This window comes from Diorhabda carinulata, chromosome Y (genome assembly GCF_026250575.1).
Source record: "Diorhabda carinulata isolate Delta chromosome Y, icDioCari1.1, whole genome shotgun sequence".
NCBI classification, from domain to species: Eukaryota; Metazoa; Arthropoda; class Insecta; order Coleoptera; family Chrysomelidae; genus Diorhabda; species Diorhabda carinulata.
Genome location: NC_079473.1, coordinates 11258314 through 11277961, shown reverse-complemented (window position 1 = coordinate 11277961; position 19648 = coordinate 11258314). Strand labels below are relative to the sequence as shown.

General features: G+C 32.4%; 2 protein-coding genes across 2 annotated transcripts; both read right to left on the bottom strand.

Moving 5' to 3' along the window:
- Window positions 1–1517: 1517 nt before the first annotated feature.
- Window positions 1518–3069, bottom strand: LOC130902990 (uncharacterized). Its single transcript, XM_057815276.1, has 2 exons — window positions 2601–3069; window positions 1518–2545 (listed from the first exon to the last, which is right to left on the bottom strand). The coding sequence occupies exons 1-2, from the start codon at window positions 2968–2970 to the stop codon at window positions 2367–2369; spliced, it is 549 nt and encodes a 182-aa protein (XP_057671259.1). The 5' UTR covers window positions 2971–3069; the 3' UTR covers window positions 1518–2366.
- Window positions 3030–4646, bottom strand: LOC130902934 (uncharacterized). Its single transcript, XM_057815223.1, has 5 exons — window positions 4372–4646; window positions 4016–4190; window positions 3892–3960; window positions 3489–3795; window positions 3030–3427 (listed from the first exon to the last, which is right to left on the bottom strand). Exons 1-5 carry the CDS (start codon window positions 4446–4448, stop codon window positions 3030–3032), a joined length of 1026 nt encoding a protein of 341 aa, XP_057671206.1. The 5' UTR covers window positions 4449–4646.
- Between the last annotated feature and the right edge of the window lie 15002 nt (window positions 4647–19648).

The following is a 19648-nucleotide window of genomic DNA, read 5'->3' as shown; positions in this document are numbered from 1 at the left end:
TAAGTTAAAATAAAAAGATACATGAAAATCAGAAAAATGGAAGAAAATAAAGTGAATTATTAATGAAATGAGTCGTTTTAGAAAATATCTTGTTTAACAATTCAAAAATTTTCAAAGTAAAATTGGATTGGATGTGAGTAATTTACAAAAAGTTTTTGTCATAATAGTATAGCAAGTCAGCAATATAAAAAATGAGATCGGGAATTTTTATGACAGCTATATATGTTATTAAGGAATAGAATACTGTTCCCCTATCGTTCTCTCAAAGTTTTTGCTTCTATTAGATTGATTTGATAACAACATACTTTCAACTGGTTGTTGAGGAGTTAAAAAAATAAAACATAAGTGTGTGGGTATGTGTCAGTAGAAACGGCGTTACCTCACCCAATTCAAACAAACATGTTTCTTGAATATTCAACAACTCTAAAATACCTTTGACATGGAGTACAATAAACCATTAAGTTGCATTACAATATATTCGCTAAGCTAAATTTACACTCAACCATGTCATATGCATACAGGACTTTTCAAGAAAATTCTTCATTAATCATTCAGTTTCATTGGCAGATATAGTGTTGAATTCGTACAAAGTGATTAAAGTGATGAAATGGTGAGTGACTTGAAAGTTTTTATTTAAAAACTGGTAAGACAATAATTTGAAATAATGATGAAAACATGACATTGCTAGTTATTTTTTTCAGACTAGTTTGAGATTTTCAAAGGAAGTCATCTAAAATACTTGACAAATTATATGATTTAATATCTAATATTATTGAGCAACTACAAATTATTTTTAGTAAGAGTAAATTTATCGGAAAGTATTGATATTTAGAGAAATATTTCATCAATTCATTGTAAACTACAAGTTACTTATTCTTCACAATTGGGGTAGAGTTTCTTTAAAGAATTTAACCAAACAAAAATTAATCAATATTTTATTTTCTTACCTCAGATATATGAATAAAACAAGTAAGATGGATCAGAACAATACGAGGATCTTTTCTATCACATATTTATTGTGCAGAAATACCACAGTTCATTTGAATCACAGACCACACCAGACACGCAACTCAATAATCTGGAAGTGGCAGACGAGAGAAACAGTTGTTGTTCTTCTCTCTCATCGCGATATAAAACGTACCTAGGTGGCGCTCTTGGCCGACGAATAGCGGGATTTTTAATTTTGAATTAAAATTTAATTTAAAATGTTTTTAAACATGTAGAAAAATAATTGAAACAAAAATTGAGCTTTGTCAAATTGTATTTGCATAAGTACAACAAAGATTCACAATAATAATAATAATGCTATGCCACATCTTTTCATAACAAACACAGACTGAATGAGAACTAGTAACATTAGATCATAGGGATTCCAAGAAAACTGAAACAAAACGTTATGCAAGAGGACAAAGTTGTTTGTAAATGTGGACCCAATGAATCAGAATTTGATGGTACTGTAGGTGTATGAATTTTCCAAGAAGTAGACATTAAATGGTATTGTTATTATTTATGCAAAATTTTTCTTTTTGTGCGTGCTGACATTTGCCGGCTGGCTTCAGATCTTAAATTTCGGACAAGTCTTGTACAGTACCATGGGATTCCGATTCTACATATACTTTTAAGTAAAAAATCTTTCAAAAAATAAAAATGTTCCTCACAAGTAATAAATGAGAAATCAATTTCTTGGTTAAGCAAATTTGTTGCTACATCTTGTAGGTTATTCTTTTCACAAATAATCGGTAGCTTATTCTCTAAAACTGTAATACCAATACCAACCGCAATAACAAACTGTTTAGAAGGATAAAACAATTTATTCTTAGAATTTGAGAATTCCTTACTGGAAATAAATTGATTACATGGCTCAGTGTCATCTGAGCTCAAGATGTAACTGCATCTATCGCAAACAAAGTTTGAAAATAGTTTTTTAATTATAAAACCGCGGACATAAGCAACCGATAATGTCTGAAGAGAACCAATTTCTACAGCATTTGCAATGTCAACAGCAAATGCACTAGAGTTGCTGTAATTACTTAGTGAAGTGCCTGCAATTTCAATACTTGATTCGTTCATACTTTCAACGGATTCTGAAACACCAGCAGCAGGTTCTAACAAGGAACGTAAATTACTTAAAAGAGTTAATTCATCTTCCTCGCAATTTGTTCCCTTCAAATCCTGATTTGTGAGTCCATTAATAATTTGTGTTTTCAGAGACCCGATAAACTGTGTCACAGTAGGATTTTCATTAGAACCACAGCCTGCACGAATATTTCCAAAAAGGTTTTCAAGTCCATCCTGATTTATACATTTTGTTTTCAAAGTTTTGAACCCTTGCCTTTTTAGAAATTTCCACAGTTCAGTGGTGGCTCTCAAGGTATGTATCTGAATGCATCTTCCCAAAACGAAGTGTGGCCTGATTCTTCGGAAACGATGCATTTAAACGGCTTGCCATCAGGTGCAACTCTAGCTGAAGCATTTAGGCTGTCAAATAACTCATCCATTTCTTGAATAAAGGTTGCAGTAGCTAATGATCGTGGTGGCAAAATGTCTAAAACAATAAAAATAATTAATTAGTTATTAATAATTATGAAAGAGCCACTTACTTTGTTGCACTAAATTATATAAATATACAGACACTGTTCGGCTCAAGGTTTGTGCAGCAACTTTAACTTTCATAGCTGTTTGGCCTACTGGATATAAATAAAAATCTTTCAACTTATGTAGACTGCGAAAGATCAGTGGATTTTTCTTGTCTTGCTCATAAGCAATTTTTATATCTGACCACCTGGCTTGCATTAATTGTTGTTGAGTAGCAAAGGTTACAGTGGGAAGCAAAATATTATATTTCCGAAAACATTTCAATAGATGTGGCACATCAAATATGGTAAATATTTTCAATTCATTGTGCACAAAGTAAGGATTATTAATGTCTGATCCCATGTCTTTTATAGCTCTCACGTTAGCAGTGCCCATGTCACAAATGGTGGCCACTATGGGAATGTGAGCCTTACTCGCAGCATCTAACACCTCTCTCAGTACACACTGCAATTTCTGTGCAGAAACGCCGTTGGCTGTAAAGTAATAGGCAAGAGGTTGTTTCCATGCTCGGCAAATTCCCTTATTGCCATCTCATCAAAGGCCAGCGTGCAAAAACGATCCTTTTCATCAAATCGTTGAAGGCAGTGCCCTAGATGAAGGAAAAGGCGTTCATTAATTCCCACATCGAAAGGAATGCTCTGCAGTAATGAAAAAAGTGTTCTTCTTGATGGAAGTACTAAGAGACGTTCTAATAAAGCATAGCATTTTGGGCTTCGTTTATAAATCGCTAAAGACATTATTTTGTCATCCAGTGTCCACCGTCTTCCATGTGGCGAGCGCTTGGCACAACGAATCCGAGACATCATAAAGTTAGATATGGTAGATGGCATGCCTGCAAGGAAAAAAATTATTAGTTTAGAAGTAAATACAAATTATAATTACTTGTTGTTTACCTTTGAAACAATTATTCATTGCTATATTTTCCAAAGTTTTAATCCTTTTCCCTTTTTGTTTGCAAACTTTTTGTAATTTTCTTATGCGACCCTGCTTCCTCTTCACAATAACCATCAACTTTTGCTTTCTTGGTGTTATCTGTGTTGAACACAAGCCTTCAACGTCCTTAAAAAGAGTCCTTCTACATCTAACTGTACTTGAAATTGGTGTGACAGTCCGTTGGGATGGTGACTGCGAGGAATTTGTTTTCTCATGTTCAGTAACTTCACTGTTTGCATTACTTAATGATTTGGTATCCAAAAGAGTCTAAGAAATTGAATTTCAATTAACACCTAAGTTATGTTTTATTGCATAAAGCAAGATAAAAGCAAATCATCTAGAATAATATGTATAATTCAGTACCTGTGGTTCTGGCTTTATTATATATTGGGATATAATGTTTACTTTTTTATTTGCTATCTGGTCGAGTCCCTAAAATTATTATTTTCATTGTAAAATACAAACCTAATTAATATTAAAATACAACCTTCATAACATGGTCCTTCTGGACTTCCAGAATTGTGGGCACTGCATCAGCTTTCAAACGTAAAACTGAGGTACACGGCACAAATCTATCTTTTGTGAAATGCTCATTGCAGATTCTAACATGGCCACATAGTGGTCTATATTTCATTCCCATAGCTTCCTGCCATATTTGCGACCTGTAACACACATGTAATTATTGTACATTGTAAAATAGCAACCTGTTTTTTAGTTTCATCTGGTACAGCTCGATTTTAATCTTTGCAGTAAGGAAACCTCAGTAATAAAAAACCAAACATTCATCTAACATGCATAAACGTATGGGTACTTACACAACAAGATAATAAATTTTCTGTTTACCTGTCTGTGCTACGGGGAAAGCAAAATAAATGCTTTACGTCGTCTTCAGAATTACCGCACACAATACAAAATCTCATTTTCCGGTGAATGATGATTATTGAAACCACACAAACCCACAAATAGAATCCAAGTGCATGTAACTTTCGAAAGATTTCTGTAAATACAAAAGGGCCTCTACAAACGTTTTGTAGTAAGTGTGATAAAGACAGATAACTACGATTTGTAATGTACTGAACAATGATGAAAAAAACTGCCTTCTTTTTGGATCTACTTTCCCGCCTGGTGTGGTCTGTGATTTGAATGATCTTTATCTTGCAATTCCATAAGTTAAGTACTCCAAAGCTACTAAAGGTCCCCATGTGAATCCATCCAAACGCTTCTATTAAATCAATCATTATATATAGGTAAATATTTAAAAAAAAAGTGTTGTTGGGGATTGTTTTATCAAATTTCAAAAAATTTTACCTAAATGATAAAATCACTGCAAAAATCTTCAAAACCGGGTGGATGCGGTTCTCTAGTTGCTACTTCAATAATCTAATTCTTTTGTTGTAACTGGACATTAACAGACATTACAATACAAACTTCCAGGCCCAGTTCAGATCAAGCTACCATAGTGGAATTGGTGAATATGTTAAGAGTATGTACAATTCTTTTTTATTAGAGGCCATTTTTGTAAATTAGAAATCACGCTCCTTTACCTAAAAATAAATTATTAGTAAACTACTTCCAATATTGGTGTAGTGCATATACTTCTTAATAAAAAAGATATTCAAATACTTGCAAACATCTTAAAAGCATTTAGCTTGTTTAAGTCATATTCATCAACATAAAACATTGTGGTGTGTACGTGAGCATTTTCAAATACACAAGTAAGTATAGGTATATTAAGTTCAAAACTCTGACATCAATAAGATGATGATTATGATGGCAAAATCAGATGGAAGAATACGACATGCAATATCAAATTACTTAGTTAAAGGTGTAGAAAATGTGAGAAATAATTGTACATACCTACTATAAGAATCCAAATTTAAAAAATATATACATTTTCAATCAATATTTACTTCATTACTTAAACTGTATTCACATAATCTTCACGTATAAAACTTAAACATAAGTAAGTTTTACAACTAGATACAAATTCCGTTCCTGTCATTATAATGAATTCCGAATTTCTTTTGTTTGGAACTTTGGTTTACTTTGACCTTGGACGAATAAATAAGATGAACCCAGATGACATGTTTGAATATAATTGAAGCCAACTTATAGTAAACCTTAATGTTGTCAAATTTTACAATTTATTTGTTTATTATCTGGATGCATGTTACGTTTCAAAAATATTTATTTATATATCGTAATATTATTAAAAACAAATGAGAATCTGGCTCTAGTTCTCACTCAATTTGGTTAATTGACAATATTCTCCACAATTGATCTAAACAAAGATGAAGAATATAATTTTGGCGAGAATGTTAATGAAAAAATATAAGCTAGGCAACATTGCTATGTAACTGTATTCGTTTTTGCTTTTGATTTATCTAACATAGAATGTTTGAATGAAATAATATCAAATACTAGTTTTATTTGAATACAAATTTACTATAGACTTTTTTTTCGAAAACAAAAAAAAAATATTATCACAAGAGACTCTCTTTTGCAATTAGAAACCAAAATTCATGAATTTCATACCAATTTCAAATGGAGTTTTCACAGGTTTGCAGTCTGACATTCTGAAATGAGTCAAAATTTCAGTTATATATTTTTCTTGATCAATAATTACTTTTTCTTTTTCTCTCTTAATGTGTAAACCCACACATTGACTTGCTGGACCAATATCTTTCATATCAAAAAGCGCCTTCAATTCTCCTTGAAGAAAGGCTGACACTTCATCCATCTGATCAATCTGTAGCTGATATTTAGCTGCTAAGGCAAATATAAAACGAATTGTTGTGTACCTGACAACTGGTGAGTATGTTTCTTCGTAGTCAATGCCCTTTTTCTGTTCATAGCCTTTTATAACAAGTCTTGCTTTGTAACGTACAACATTTCCACTCTGGTTTGTTTTTGTTTTAAATATCCATTTGCTAGGTAAAGCCCTTTTTTCCTGGACAAAGATCTGTTAAATTCCACGTATTGTTTTTCATCAGAGAAGTATATTCCTCATCCATAGCCTTTTTCCATTTGTTAGCCAGTAGTGAAGTCAAAGCTTCCTCAACTGTCTGTGGGTCGGTCAGTTCAGTAGAGAAACACATATGATTTTCATTATTATCACTGTGCTGTTTGTCACGTGTATGGAGTGATCGAACAGTTACATTACTATCATAGACCTGTCTATCCCATTTTTGACGTTTTTCTTTTGGTACATGTACCATAGCAACAGAGCCAAAAATCTTTAAATGAGATAAATTGGGTTTTTTACCTTTCCACAGTTCATTCGGTGTTTTACCTTCCAAAGCCTTTGTAGGAGATCTATTTACAATATACGTAGCAGTTGCCAAAGCTTCAGCCCATAGTTTCTTCTCCAGGTTGGCATAAAACAACATACACCTTGCTCTCTCTACTAGTGTTCTGTTCATTCGTTCTGCCAAGCCATTGTGCTCTGGAGTGTTCGGAGTAGATGTCTGATGAATTATACCATGATTAGTTAAAAATTTCTCAAAATTGTTATTACAGTACTCTTTACCATTATCTGTGCGTAACTTTTTAATTTTACAATTCAATTCATTCTCTACTTTTGACTTGAAATCTTTGAACGTATCAAGTACACTCATTTTATCTTTAAGAAAGTACACATGTACCATTCATGTGTAGTCATCAATGAAAGTTATAAAATATTTCTTACCTGCATATGAAATATTTTTCATAGGGTCACATAAATCAGAATGTATTAGTTCAAGTGGTCTTACTACTCTTAAACCTACATTTTTAAATGGCAACCGAGCAACAATGAATACATGTGATCACATTACCTTTGTCTAAAGTCAAAGACAAACCTTCAACACAATTTGGCACTTTCTTAATGTCTGAAAAATTCAAGTGTCCCATTCGCAGATGCCACATATAAGTGTCATTAGAATTCACAGCACTTGAAGTCAGATGAACCTCTTCTCCACTTATGTTCATAACATATAGGTTATTTTTCAATACTGCATTACAGATAACCTCTCCTTTAGCATTCTGAATGTCACATCCCTTGTCATAAAATATAACATTATGCCCATTCTTCACGATTGTGCTGACTGAAAGGAGATTGGCAGCTAAACCAGGAACAAACAGTACATTTTTAACTTGTATTTTATCTTTCTGATTTATTTGAATGTCCACACATCCAACTCCTTTTACAGTTAATGGCTCTCTGTTTGCCACAGTAACACTTTTCACAGTTGGCTCAGTGACATTATACAACCAGTCATCTTGCAAGTCATGTGCAAAGATGCTCCTGAGTCTATTAGCTATTTATCACTCACATTTTGTTTAACAGTTACTGGGAAACCTTCTCCTTTATTCGCTAACTTCTTTGGTTGTTTACATAGTTTAGCAAAATGACCTTATTTATTGCAATTATAGCATCTTGGTCCTCTGTTTTTAACTTGCTGCCTGAGCTCTCAAGCAACATAATCATGGGCTTGTATTCATCTGGTAAGCCTGTCAGCATCAAAGTACCAAGCCATTCATTGTTTACGTCAAAATCAATGTTACGCAGGTTATGAGCAGTATTGATGATCTTGCTCACATATTCTTCAACACTATTACTAGATTCCAATTTAATATTTATTAAGTCTTTTAGTAAGCCAACTCTTCGCGTGAACCCTTTATCATCAAAAGCTTGTTGTAAACATTCCCATACCTCTTTTGCAGTTGAACAATCTTGAACATGAACATAATTTTGAGGGTCCAGAAGTAAAATCAACTTGGCTTTGGCATTTACAACCTTACTTGCTTTAATTGGTTTGTTATCAGACGGTTCGATACAACACCACAAATCCTCATGCTGTAAATGTTTTCCAAGTGGTAAAATTTTCTCTTCCGACTAGTTTTTCCAAATCAAACAAATTTGAACCCATTTTGAAGATGAAGTTTGACGAGAAGTACGTTGTAATTATAACCTCCATATTACTAAACTTAATTTTAACACTTGTATAATCACTTTCTTCAGTCTTCTGTTATTTCCACGGAACCACGCTCTGCTACCATAAAGGAAAGTTACGTGGTTTGAAAATAATAACTGATATGATTTTCAGTACAAACAATTTATTGTAATTTTAGTCTTACACATAAAAGAGCAAGATTGATAAGATCAATTGACAGACGTCAACTTACATTAGCAACATTTGACAGTTAACTAAAAATTGGTTGCGTTCCATATATTCTAACAGGGGTTCGTGATGTTTTTTTTATGACTTTTTGAAATTTAAAATATCCGATTTCGACTAGTAGACATCACAACATATCCTGCAATTTCGGTTTTTAATTCATTACATACTATTTATACGAAATGTAGAAGTTTATTTTGTGATGCAGCGTACTGCTTGGGATTTATTTATAAAAAGCAGTGGCTATATAACCAAACAGACTGAATACATTGTTCACGCCGATATAGTTGACGCGCGTTTCGATAACCAAGTAATAAGCTGTTTATTCTAAGAGCATTTAGGCCCTCGAAACCTTTCGCATAGATATCTGATTTTTCGAAAGCTTTGTCTGACTTTTGTATATGTTTATTTAATTTCTAATTTTTTAGACCTTTTAATATGTTTTTACTTCTAAATTTTCTTGATTTTTGGAGTCTTTCGTTTTAAAAAAAGTCAAAATTTATTGTATTTCAAAAATTACGGAAAAAACCGGAATAGGCCTAGAATCAAGAAGAAGAAGAAAATTCAATGAAATAATGTCGAAAAATAGACAAAAATGATACTAAATATGTAGTTAGTAGTAAAAATTTAATAAAAGAACGTCTAAAAACGTACAAAAATATACAAAAACAAAAATAAAAGTAACGTGTGAGTCTTTCATTAAACAAAGTGAAAGAAAAATATTTAACAGTGTAAAATTTATTTTAAAAAATGGTAGTTTCGTTGTTGTTGAGTTCCAACCTAACATTCATCACCCTGTATATGTTAAAAACGATAAAAGAATCAAAAACAATTGCTCATAATAGAGAGAACAAATTTTTAGAAAAATATAGAAAACCAAACACGTTTATCGGTTAAATAGTCACGCTCCGATTCACATCAATTTGCTTTGTATGTTTTTTTCTGTCATTAAATATTTTTTTAGTATTGATTTTTGTAGATTTGATTGATTCGTGTTTATGTATCCATCTTTTTATAGCGAGAGGAATGCATTTTTTGCAAATTGGTCATCGTAATTTTGAATAATTAAAAATGTAATAACAAAACTCGTTTACATTTTATCAAATTTAGTTTCAAACATTTTTATGTATTCTATTATCCAGTCTGACACTTAACTTTTGTGTTCCAGTGAAAATATTATAACATTCTGAAGAAAGCATTCTTCAAAATGTGTGTTTCCAATACCTTTTACGCTTATGTCAGGTTTTGCAGATTTCATCATGCTTTGATCTTCTAGTTTTTTAAATATGTATACTCATCGCCTCTCATTGTGGTTATTATCATAAATACAGATATATTGATTGTCATTTCTCTTATAGGTATAGCTGAAAAATTTTTGAGTGACCTTACCTTTTAATTGTTCTGTATCTCCTTCATACAGCTTAGACAATTTTTCAAATATTTCCGTATCATTTACCAGTACAGCTTATATGTGTTGACAAATGTATGTTTATATCATAATCATAAATAATACTCGGTATGCGATTTATAACCAAGTCCATAATTCTATATGCTTTTAAAGTTATTCCACTTATTTTACAGTTTCCAGAAAAGAGTTTTTTGTTCTAATGAATTTTCGTTTTTAGTTTCGTAATTCGAATTATTTATTTATACAGTGAAAAGTCTCGGACCCATAACTTGTTGTTTTTAGTATTATTAGAATAAAAATATCCTTTTTATTGTTATAACTTAATATAATGACAGATACGCAATAACCTAAACTGTCTAATCCACTTCACAACGTACTAGTATGTTGTCGTTTTCCCTTTCAATACAAAAAATATTGTAGTCAACGTTGTATAATATTATTTTGGTTATAATACATTGTCTAACATATACTGTAATACCATTGTATAAAGAATATTCTTTATAGAATGGTAATACTATTATTACTCATATAAGTAAGACTCCTATATGGACAGTTGGTATTACATATATGTCTACATATTTTCATTTTATTTGTTTCAGATAGTTAAATCATCGTATCTATAGCAACAATTGTCAGAAATATTTTTTTAAGTGAATGAAAGTAAGACGGTTAATAAGTGTTATATGTATATTAAAATTATAGAAGTTTTAAAATGCCGTCGTCTTTGAGTAAAGAAAACAATTTGTATTACAAAAATTTGGTAGTGACAAAATTCAATAACTGGTTGAAGTTGGTTAAGGAGAAGAAAAAACAAACTTATCAAGACCAAAACTCAACGGCATCGTTCCAAGCTCCAAAGGAGGAAAAATATGCTAACGGTGAGAAGATCATAGTGACTCCTGCAAATAAGTTCGATTCGTCACCACCAATGAACTGTAGCGACGCCAATTCCAAGGAAGTTCTAAACAGAAAAGATGTGAAAGAGGAGGAACATATGAACTTTTCGAACGAATGCTTCTACGAGAAAATGAGATCACTTCAAGAATTCAGAAACGTCGGTCTCTATGTGTATTGCGACTCTTGCGACAAGTATAGATACCTGCCCGACGTGAGAGATCCCCTGGATCTATCTGACAAATGGTATTGTTGGATGAATCCAGATGGGAGGTATAATAGATGCTAAATCAAAGAAGAATCGATCGACGATAAAGAAAAGGAGCTGATGATATTTAATAAATATAACGCGGGTAGCATCGTCTGGGCGAAAATCGAAGGTTATCCATGGTGGCCGGCTATGGTGGAAGATGATCCTGATATCGAGAATTATTTTTGCTTGAAAGATTCCTTAGTACCGGTAAGTCTAATATTTCTCTTGGTCACTTTCATTAGATTAGTGTTGTACCATACCATTTTTTTAGTTCATGTCACGTACAAGATGATTTTGTTTTAATATCGAAATTATTAAGTTACCTTACATACAGGATGATTTTACTTATTCCAATATTTCATTTGGAGTGAAAATCGAAATAAATTTCAAGTTACCTTAAAAAGAGTGCGATTTTTTTATCAATTGAATGTGGAGAGTGGGAAATTTGTAAACTCATATACAGGTTTGATTATTTTTTATATTAAGTTTGTAAATTTTGATGGCCATATACAGGGTGATTAATCGACTTTTTTTCGTAATATATTTCGATCTATGGAATTAGTCACTCTGTGTGACTAATATGGCATTGTCCATCATCGACGGACATTTTGATATAGAAATACGAACCCTTACGGGGCCTAGTTGTTGAGACTGGAGCAAATTTTGTTTTAAATTGCCTGAATATTTCTAGTTGAAAAACAAATAGATGATTTGATTGGTTAAATGGTAAGTGCCTTGAAAGTTCTTATTTCAAACCAGGTGATAAGTCAAAATTCATTTATTAATAATTTATAATAATAAACATCTCAATGCCTAACTTATTTTTATTAGCCTATTTTAGAATTTTTTAAAAGAAATCCTTAAGAAGTAAGTCCCGTAAGTACATTGCTGATTATTTGAAATATGGTTTTTGTGGTTACTGACACAGATGACGACCTGCTACTTTAGTGTGTTTTATGTTTCGAAGTATTTGCTGATGAGAGTATGAAACCTTAAAAACTGCAAAGATAATCACAAAAAAAACATATGTATTTTTTTCAGTATGAAGGAAAAGATTTCTTAAAGTCAAACTCAATAATGAAAACATCAATTTCTGGTGAGAAAAATAGACAAACTACAATTGCATCATATCGCCTATCCTTATTGATAGCTAAAAAAGGAACAAAACACCCTGTAGGGTAGAATCTGACGATTCATTCGCTGAAAAGGAAACAAAAAAATCGGTCAAACTCACGGTTACAGTTTTAAAAGAAACTTTTCACATCAACTTGATGAAAGTACTGAAGTTGCTGGCCAGGCTAATCTATTAGCCTTTGTTAGGTTCGATCCCAATGAAAGCATAAAAGAACTGCTTTGTTGCAAGTCTTTATCGTCTAAACCAACAGGAGAAAAGACTTTTAAATATCTCGAAGATTTAATTACAGATAACGAAATAAAACGGACAAAAAGGATTGGACCAGTACCGGATTAAGCCAGGGGCTTGGGGGGGCAATAGCCTCGGGCCCCAGGTCCAAGAGGGCCCATCATTTGGAAATCATTCTGTATTTTTTGATGTGTTGATACCACAAATCTAACGTATTGATATTGATAAAATGAAATGAATTTTTTGAGCTTGTTAATGAATTATTATTGTTTTTGTTGTAAAATGACGCGATGGGGCATAATTTTATCTTTTTGATTTCCTTATTTCTTGTTCTTTCTTTCTTCATTTTACACTTTTGACTTTTCTGTTTCACGTTTTTTGTTTTCAGCATAATGTTCCTCATCATGGCTCTTTTTCATATTTCATTCTTCTTGTTTTTGACATAAATTGACTATTAATTATAATAAATAAGCATATCCTCATTAAAAACCTATATGTTGGCCCAGGGTTGCCATCCGTCCGGGTTTCCCCGGATTTGTCCTAGTTTAGAGGGCATCCGGGGACCGTCCGGGGAAGGTTTCATTTGTAGACCGGGTTTTTAAATAAGAAAATTTAAAGAAAATTGTGTCGCCCGCGAGTTACGCACTATCTATGCTCGCACACCACGATCAACCGACGAACCATGTGTATTCACCGTTCCCCCACCCCTCCCGTCGTGGTAGCCGCGGTCCACCGTTCGTTCGTTCGAATTCACGACGCGCGTCCCGCACTCCGCAACAACGGTTTGACGAATGCAGATATCGCGTCGTTCCAGTTAAGCGGGTGAACTTACGTAGGTACATGTGGTACATCAAAATGCCTAAGCGTAAATGCCTATTTAACAGTGATTTGGAAAGTAAGTTCCCGATGTTTAAAAAAGGAAGATATGACTTGGAAGCGTTTTGTGTCGTTTGTTCTACGAGTATTTCAATCGCAAACAAAGGCGTTACAGCCCTAAATGAGCATTTAAGTACGCTGAAACACAAAACAAATTTAAAAATTTAAAAATATTGCAACATATTTTGTGAGATCGACATCGGAAGACCTCCTTATTTCAGCAGCGGAAGGCGCTCTCGTCTATCAGTAAGTAATCATATGTCATCATATGTCTTTTAATTCATTGGACTGCACTTGTGCTCTCAACCGCGAATTATTTTCGACGTCAGATACTGCAAAAAAAGTTACGTGCAATCGAACAAAAGCAACTGCGATTGCCACCGGAGGGCTGAGCCCTTTGTCGGTTAAACAATTTAAGACTGATTTACAAGATGTACCATTCATAAGTGTGGCTACTGATGCTAGTAATCACGGAAGCACAAAATTATTCCCGCTGGTTATTCAATATTTTGATGTAAAAAAAATGGAATCACTACTAAGGTGCTTGAAATTGAAAACACTAAAAACGAGACATCTGACACTATTACCGAACTGATAATAACACAGCTTCGCCGGCATGATCTCTTGTCTAAATGTATTGCTTTTGGTGGAGATAATTGCAATACAAACTTCGGTGGGATAGATAGATTTGGAACAAATAATGTTTTCCACAAGCTGAAGGAAAATCTAAACCCAAACTTGGTTGGTGTGGGTTGCTCTGGACATGTCATTAACAACGCAGTGTACCACGGATGTGATTTACTGGCAGTAGACATTGAATCCATCGTCTTAAAAATTTATAATTTTTTTTCCATTTACACAGTACGAACCGAAGCTCTTAAAGAATTATGCGAAACCGCTGAGGTCGAATATAAACAGCTTCTGTATCATTCCAAAACGCGTTTCCTGTTTCCAGCTATCGAGCGAATTCTGAAGCTCTACCGTCCTTTACTTAATTATTTTGAAAGCATAGAAAGGCCACCTGTTTTAATTAAACATTAGAGAAAAAGGCGATAATTCAATTCTTGAAACAAAAAGCATACTTTCTTCCATAACAAAAAGTTTAGAAGACCGAGTTAAGGAAAATTTTGTGCCGCTGAACGTTCAGAGTATTATAAATATTATAAAGAAGATGAAAACAGGAAACAAGAGTTTAAAAAATGCACACATGACTTCTACAATGAAATTAAAAGATATATTGAAGAATGGATGAAACCTTTAAAACAATTTGAGAAATTTGATTGGATGTTTTGCCGAAAATTAATAACAACACAGAGTGGACTCTTATTGAAGACACTGTCCTCTATTTAAAAGATAAAAATATAGACATTGACGACGCAAAATTAATTGATGAATGGGTGGATTTAAAGGATTTTTGCAAAAACTTAACTGAACAAGATAAGCTTTTAAAATCCAATCAACTTTGGGTAAAATTTTTTAAAACGCCAAATGCGAATTTATATTCGGAATTGCTGGAAATTTCGCAATATTTTTTTTGCATTCCGGCGCATAATGCCAACGTGGAGAGGGTATTCTCATTAATTACACTACAATGGACTAAAGAAAGAAATTTACTAAGCGTACAAACAAGTTTCTTCAATAATTAAAATTAAATTCAATTTCCAAGAATACAGTTGCACTGATTTTTATAAATTACTTTTAAAAAGGGAAGATATTCTAAAAGCTATCGGAAAAAATGATAAATACAAAAAAACTGATAAGTAAAAAGGCAAGAGGCTGAGGAAAACGCTTTAATAGCTAGATAGACAAATCGTGTTGTGAGTGCAATAATTGCTTTTTATTTTTGTAGTTGAAGTTATGATTGTTTTCATTGAGTAGGTTGTTGATCAAAACTTTAAGTTGATGAAAATAAGTATTGGATTGATTATTTTGATTTAAAATTTTATTAATGTAACTTACATTGATGTAGGTCTAAACTTTAAAAATGTTCTGTTTTGTTGTTTAATATTTAAGAAGACTGCATTTAGTTTATATTCTGCTAGAATAAGTATATTTTGTTATATAAATTACTGCTGATAAAAAGTAAAACAGATAATAATTATAGAACTATAGCTAAAAGAGTATAAATATATATAAATAAGTAAGTATTTACAAATTAAGAAATTAACAAAGCCAGTAAAGGAAATATAGGACGCAAATTAAGATTAAAATAAAAATTATGATGAATTAATTGATACTATACTTAACAAAATGAAGAAATGAACTTGAAAAAATATTAATGATAGATGAGGTTTCTAAATTAGTAATTGACAATCCAGAAATACAGTGCGACAGTTTCTTGTATCTAAATCCAAAGACAAATGTCTTAAAGGACTTGTCGTAACGAACTTTGGGTTAAAATTATAAAATGCGATGTACATCCTTTATATTAGCACCTAATTAAAGTCTTTAGTGTTAATTTCTTCAAGTATTACCAGAATTTCAATACTCAATCGAAATATTTTAATACAATTGATATCATATGTAGATTTTTTTCGTATACGAAGTTTTATTATCAATAATTTTTTCATTTCTCATTCACGTGTTGTGTATTTTCCGGTTGACGGAGAACCACTCTGCCATTTGCATTGTTGATATCACAGACGAATGAATTTGTATGAATAGAGGGACGTATTGCTTTCTGCGTTTACAGCAGCGTGCAACATGAAGGTGCCTTCCTTCGTCTTAATCTTTATTAACTTGTTGTTGTAGTCGTTATAAGGTAAATATACTGATTGTACTTTGTTGTGGTGAAACTTCTAGCTCGGTTATATGTTTAGAAAAAATCATTTTGTATAAAGTACGATAACTGATAAATATTCGTCTATTACCTTAAATTGTTTTCGAGAAATTTCTCGCGACAGCGAATTTCAGCGACAAAAAAATTGTAGAAATGGATGATCTGGATCAACGAGTAGTGAACGGTATCAATTAGGATAATGTTTAAGTCTGTTCCTTTTTAATATGGACAAAAATGGTCGATCTGGAACACCAGATAGTTAATTGTATCAATTAGGATAGTATTTAAATCTTCTTGTGTTCTTAGTGTCTGTTTATGGAAAACAAACTTGTTTGTCTCACCAAATCCTATATGTACCCAAAAAAGACTGTTCCTCTTTAGTATGGAACTAAAAAAATCTAGTCTTTCTGAATGCCTTAGACCACTTCAAACTACTATCATCGAATAAAACAAATCTGGTTTCATCTAAAAAGAGATAATTAGTTTAGATCTAAAATCTGGTGTCTGTGTTCTATAGCCAAGCTTCTGAGAAGTATCCTGGGTATATTTGATGGTGTCTTACATCGGTTCCAGCAGGTTTTAGCGATTTGGATCATTATTTTTGTAATACTATCCATTAAGGGATGTTTGCGATGATATTTTTCAATTATTTCGTCTGTATTAAAAACTTTATATCGTGTAGGTATGTCCGTTGTTTGATATTTCGCAACCAAGACATTTCCTTCTTAAAAATAGATATTCCGAACACTTATTTTCATATATTCACCTAAAAATAGACAATATTTAAGTCGTCTTGTGTTCTTAGTGTCTGTTTATGAAGAACAATCTTGTTTGTCCTACCAAATGCTATATGTACCCAAAAAAGACTGTTCCTCTTTAGTATGGAGAGACGTTTTTGGAAAAATCATCGAATAAAACAAATCTGTTTTCGTTCAAAAAAGGATAATTCGTTTAGAGCTATAATCCAGTGTCTATAAAATACAGGCAAGCTCCTGGGAAGTATCCTGGGAGTTAATAGTATCAATTAGGATAATGTTTAAGTCTTCTTGCTTTCTTAGTATGGCGAGAAGACTTTTCCTCAATGGATAATCATTATCAATATTATTGAAGGTCTTTCAAAAGCCAAATATTAATGAAATCTATTCTATAATAGCTAATGTTTGTATTTACGAAAAAAGACGTTTGGTGGTCCGAGTAGTTTTAAAATTTGAGTTGTTTTCATGTGATAAACAAAGAAAACTAATAGCGACATTTGCTGCATATACATCTAATAAATTATGTCTGCTTTTACATCCGTCTGCTCTTTGGAATAATATCGAATAAAGCAGTCGTTATTAATTAAAAATGGTGTCATGCCGAATTTGAGATTAAAAGACATTCGCATAGTCTAATGACGTCCTCGACGCCGCCCGTTTCTTACAAAAGTTCTCAAAGATATTTGGAGAATCGGAGGTTAAACATTAAACTCGGAGATTGAATTATTTTACAATTTTCTTATTTTATTGTGCGACTAGTAAAAAGCACTTGGAAGCTTAATTCTGTAGAATAAACTAAGGTCTCGTAATATATGTCCATTCCGGTCAGAAATACCCAGCTCGAGTCTACAACTGCTTTTCTATATTTAACAACGACCGTCGGCCGTTTTTTATACTTTTTCTTTTTGTCATCATTTTGCCTATTTTTCCGTATTTTGAGCTTGGACATAAATTTTCCATTTCGGAATAGATGAATTATTTTTTTTTGGTTGTTTTTTACGATACAAGATGATCTATTAGATTACGTAAAATTTCTTTAACGAATTTTTCTAAAACTATTACTACTTGGAGATAAAAAATTTTGAATTTCTTTCATCAAAAAATAAGTAAAGAAAATGTTAGGTTAGGACATGTATGAGGTTTCCAAGCTATAAACCAATCTCGTCAAATCCTAACAACGTCCACAAACTCCTTGTCTATAAAAGGAACAATACTTATCTATCTTTTTATTGGGGTGGTTTACTCCCCTTGTGGCTTTTGCTACAGTTTTTTTTGGTCCTGTCTTCTCCCTCAATTCGATTTCTCTAGGTATTTCCTCATCTGCCTATGTTTCTTGTCCATAGAGGTATCCATTATCCTACTTACAAATTCTCGTTATGTGTCCTGCCTATTTTAGTCTTTTGCATACCTCACATTTCCTCCTCCCAGTTTTTCTTCTATTTCTTTATTTTTCTGCAATCTTCTTCTTCTTTTTTATGTATGACAGTTGTTTCAATGGCGTACGCAATCTTAATAATTGTCAACAGCTTTCTGTTGCGACTAATGCGTCTTAGCACTTCGTCGTTGGTGATCTAGTCAGTCCAAGGTGTCTTCAAGATGCGTCTATAGAGCCGCGTCTCAAATTTTTTGATCGTTTGAGCAATCCAGATCCAAATTTCCACTTTCTACAGCAGTACTGACCACAAATAACATTCCATGAATCCTATTCAGACGTGGAGATTTAGATTTATGTTTGCAAACATTGACAAATACTTTTCGAACCATTTGATCTTGATTTCTCCATCTAAAATTTCAAATGCGTATTTCTGTGTCCTTATACAATATACAGTACGATATGATGCAATCAGAGAAACTGAAACTGCAGTTCTTGGAAGAAATGATTAAGCAAGAAGTCTTTAGGAAAGTAGGAGTTATAAACTAGCGGGAAAAAACGAAAAACCCGAAGTTGTTGAAAGAAATGATCGAGGATTTTAATGTAATTATAATATTGAAGTTAGATTCGACGTTCATGTGTGGATTTCGATTCAAATTTGTATTTTTTTTTGACTTTCAATTACCTGGAATCGCGTATGTTAATATAATGGACATGATAATACCCCTTTTTTACATTTGCATTGTGCAAATACGGTAAATTTATGCATTAAATTTGCTCTCTTCTATTCAGAAGTACCCTTGAAATAAAAAAAAAATTCAAAGGCCACCGCAATGTTTTAGAATTGCTCATACACATTCACAAATACAATGAATCCGGCCGTACATTTTTATTTCACATCTAGACGGCTAATTTTACAGGGAACAGGTGTTTGAAATTTGTTTTCCAATAATTAATAATGTGAGGTAAAAATTGATTTGTTGGGGTTCGAAAATTTTTAAAATATACTTCAAAAGTCACTCATTCAAACATGTATCTATACAAAGAGTTTATAAGAATTATCTTAAATTTTTTTTGATGTAATTATTCAGACCAGAATCCTAAGAAAAAAATCGTAGATGAACTTGGAATTTTTAGTTGGAACTCAACTAGTTTTGTTGGTTTTTTTGGAAACTATTTGGTGTGAAAACTTACTAATTGACGTGGTTAAGAGACGTTTGGGGTAAAACATAGGTAAATAGTTAGACCTAAAATTAAGTTT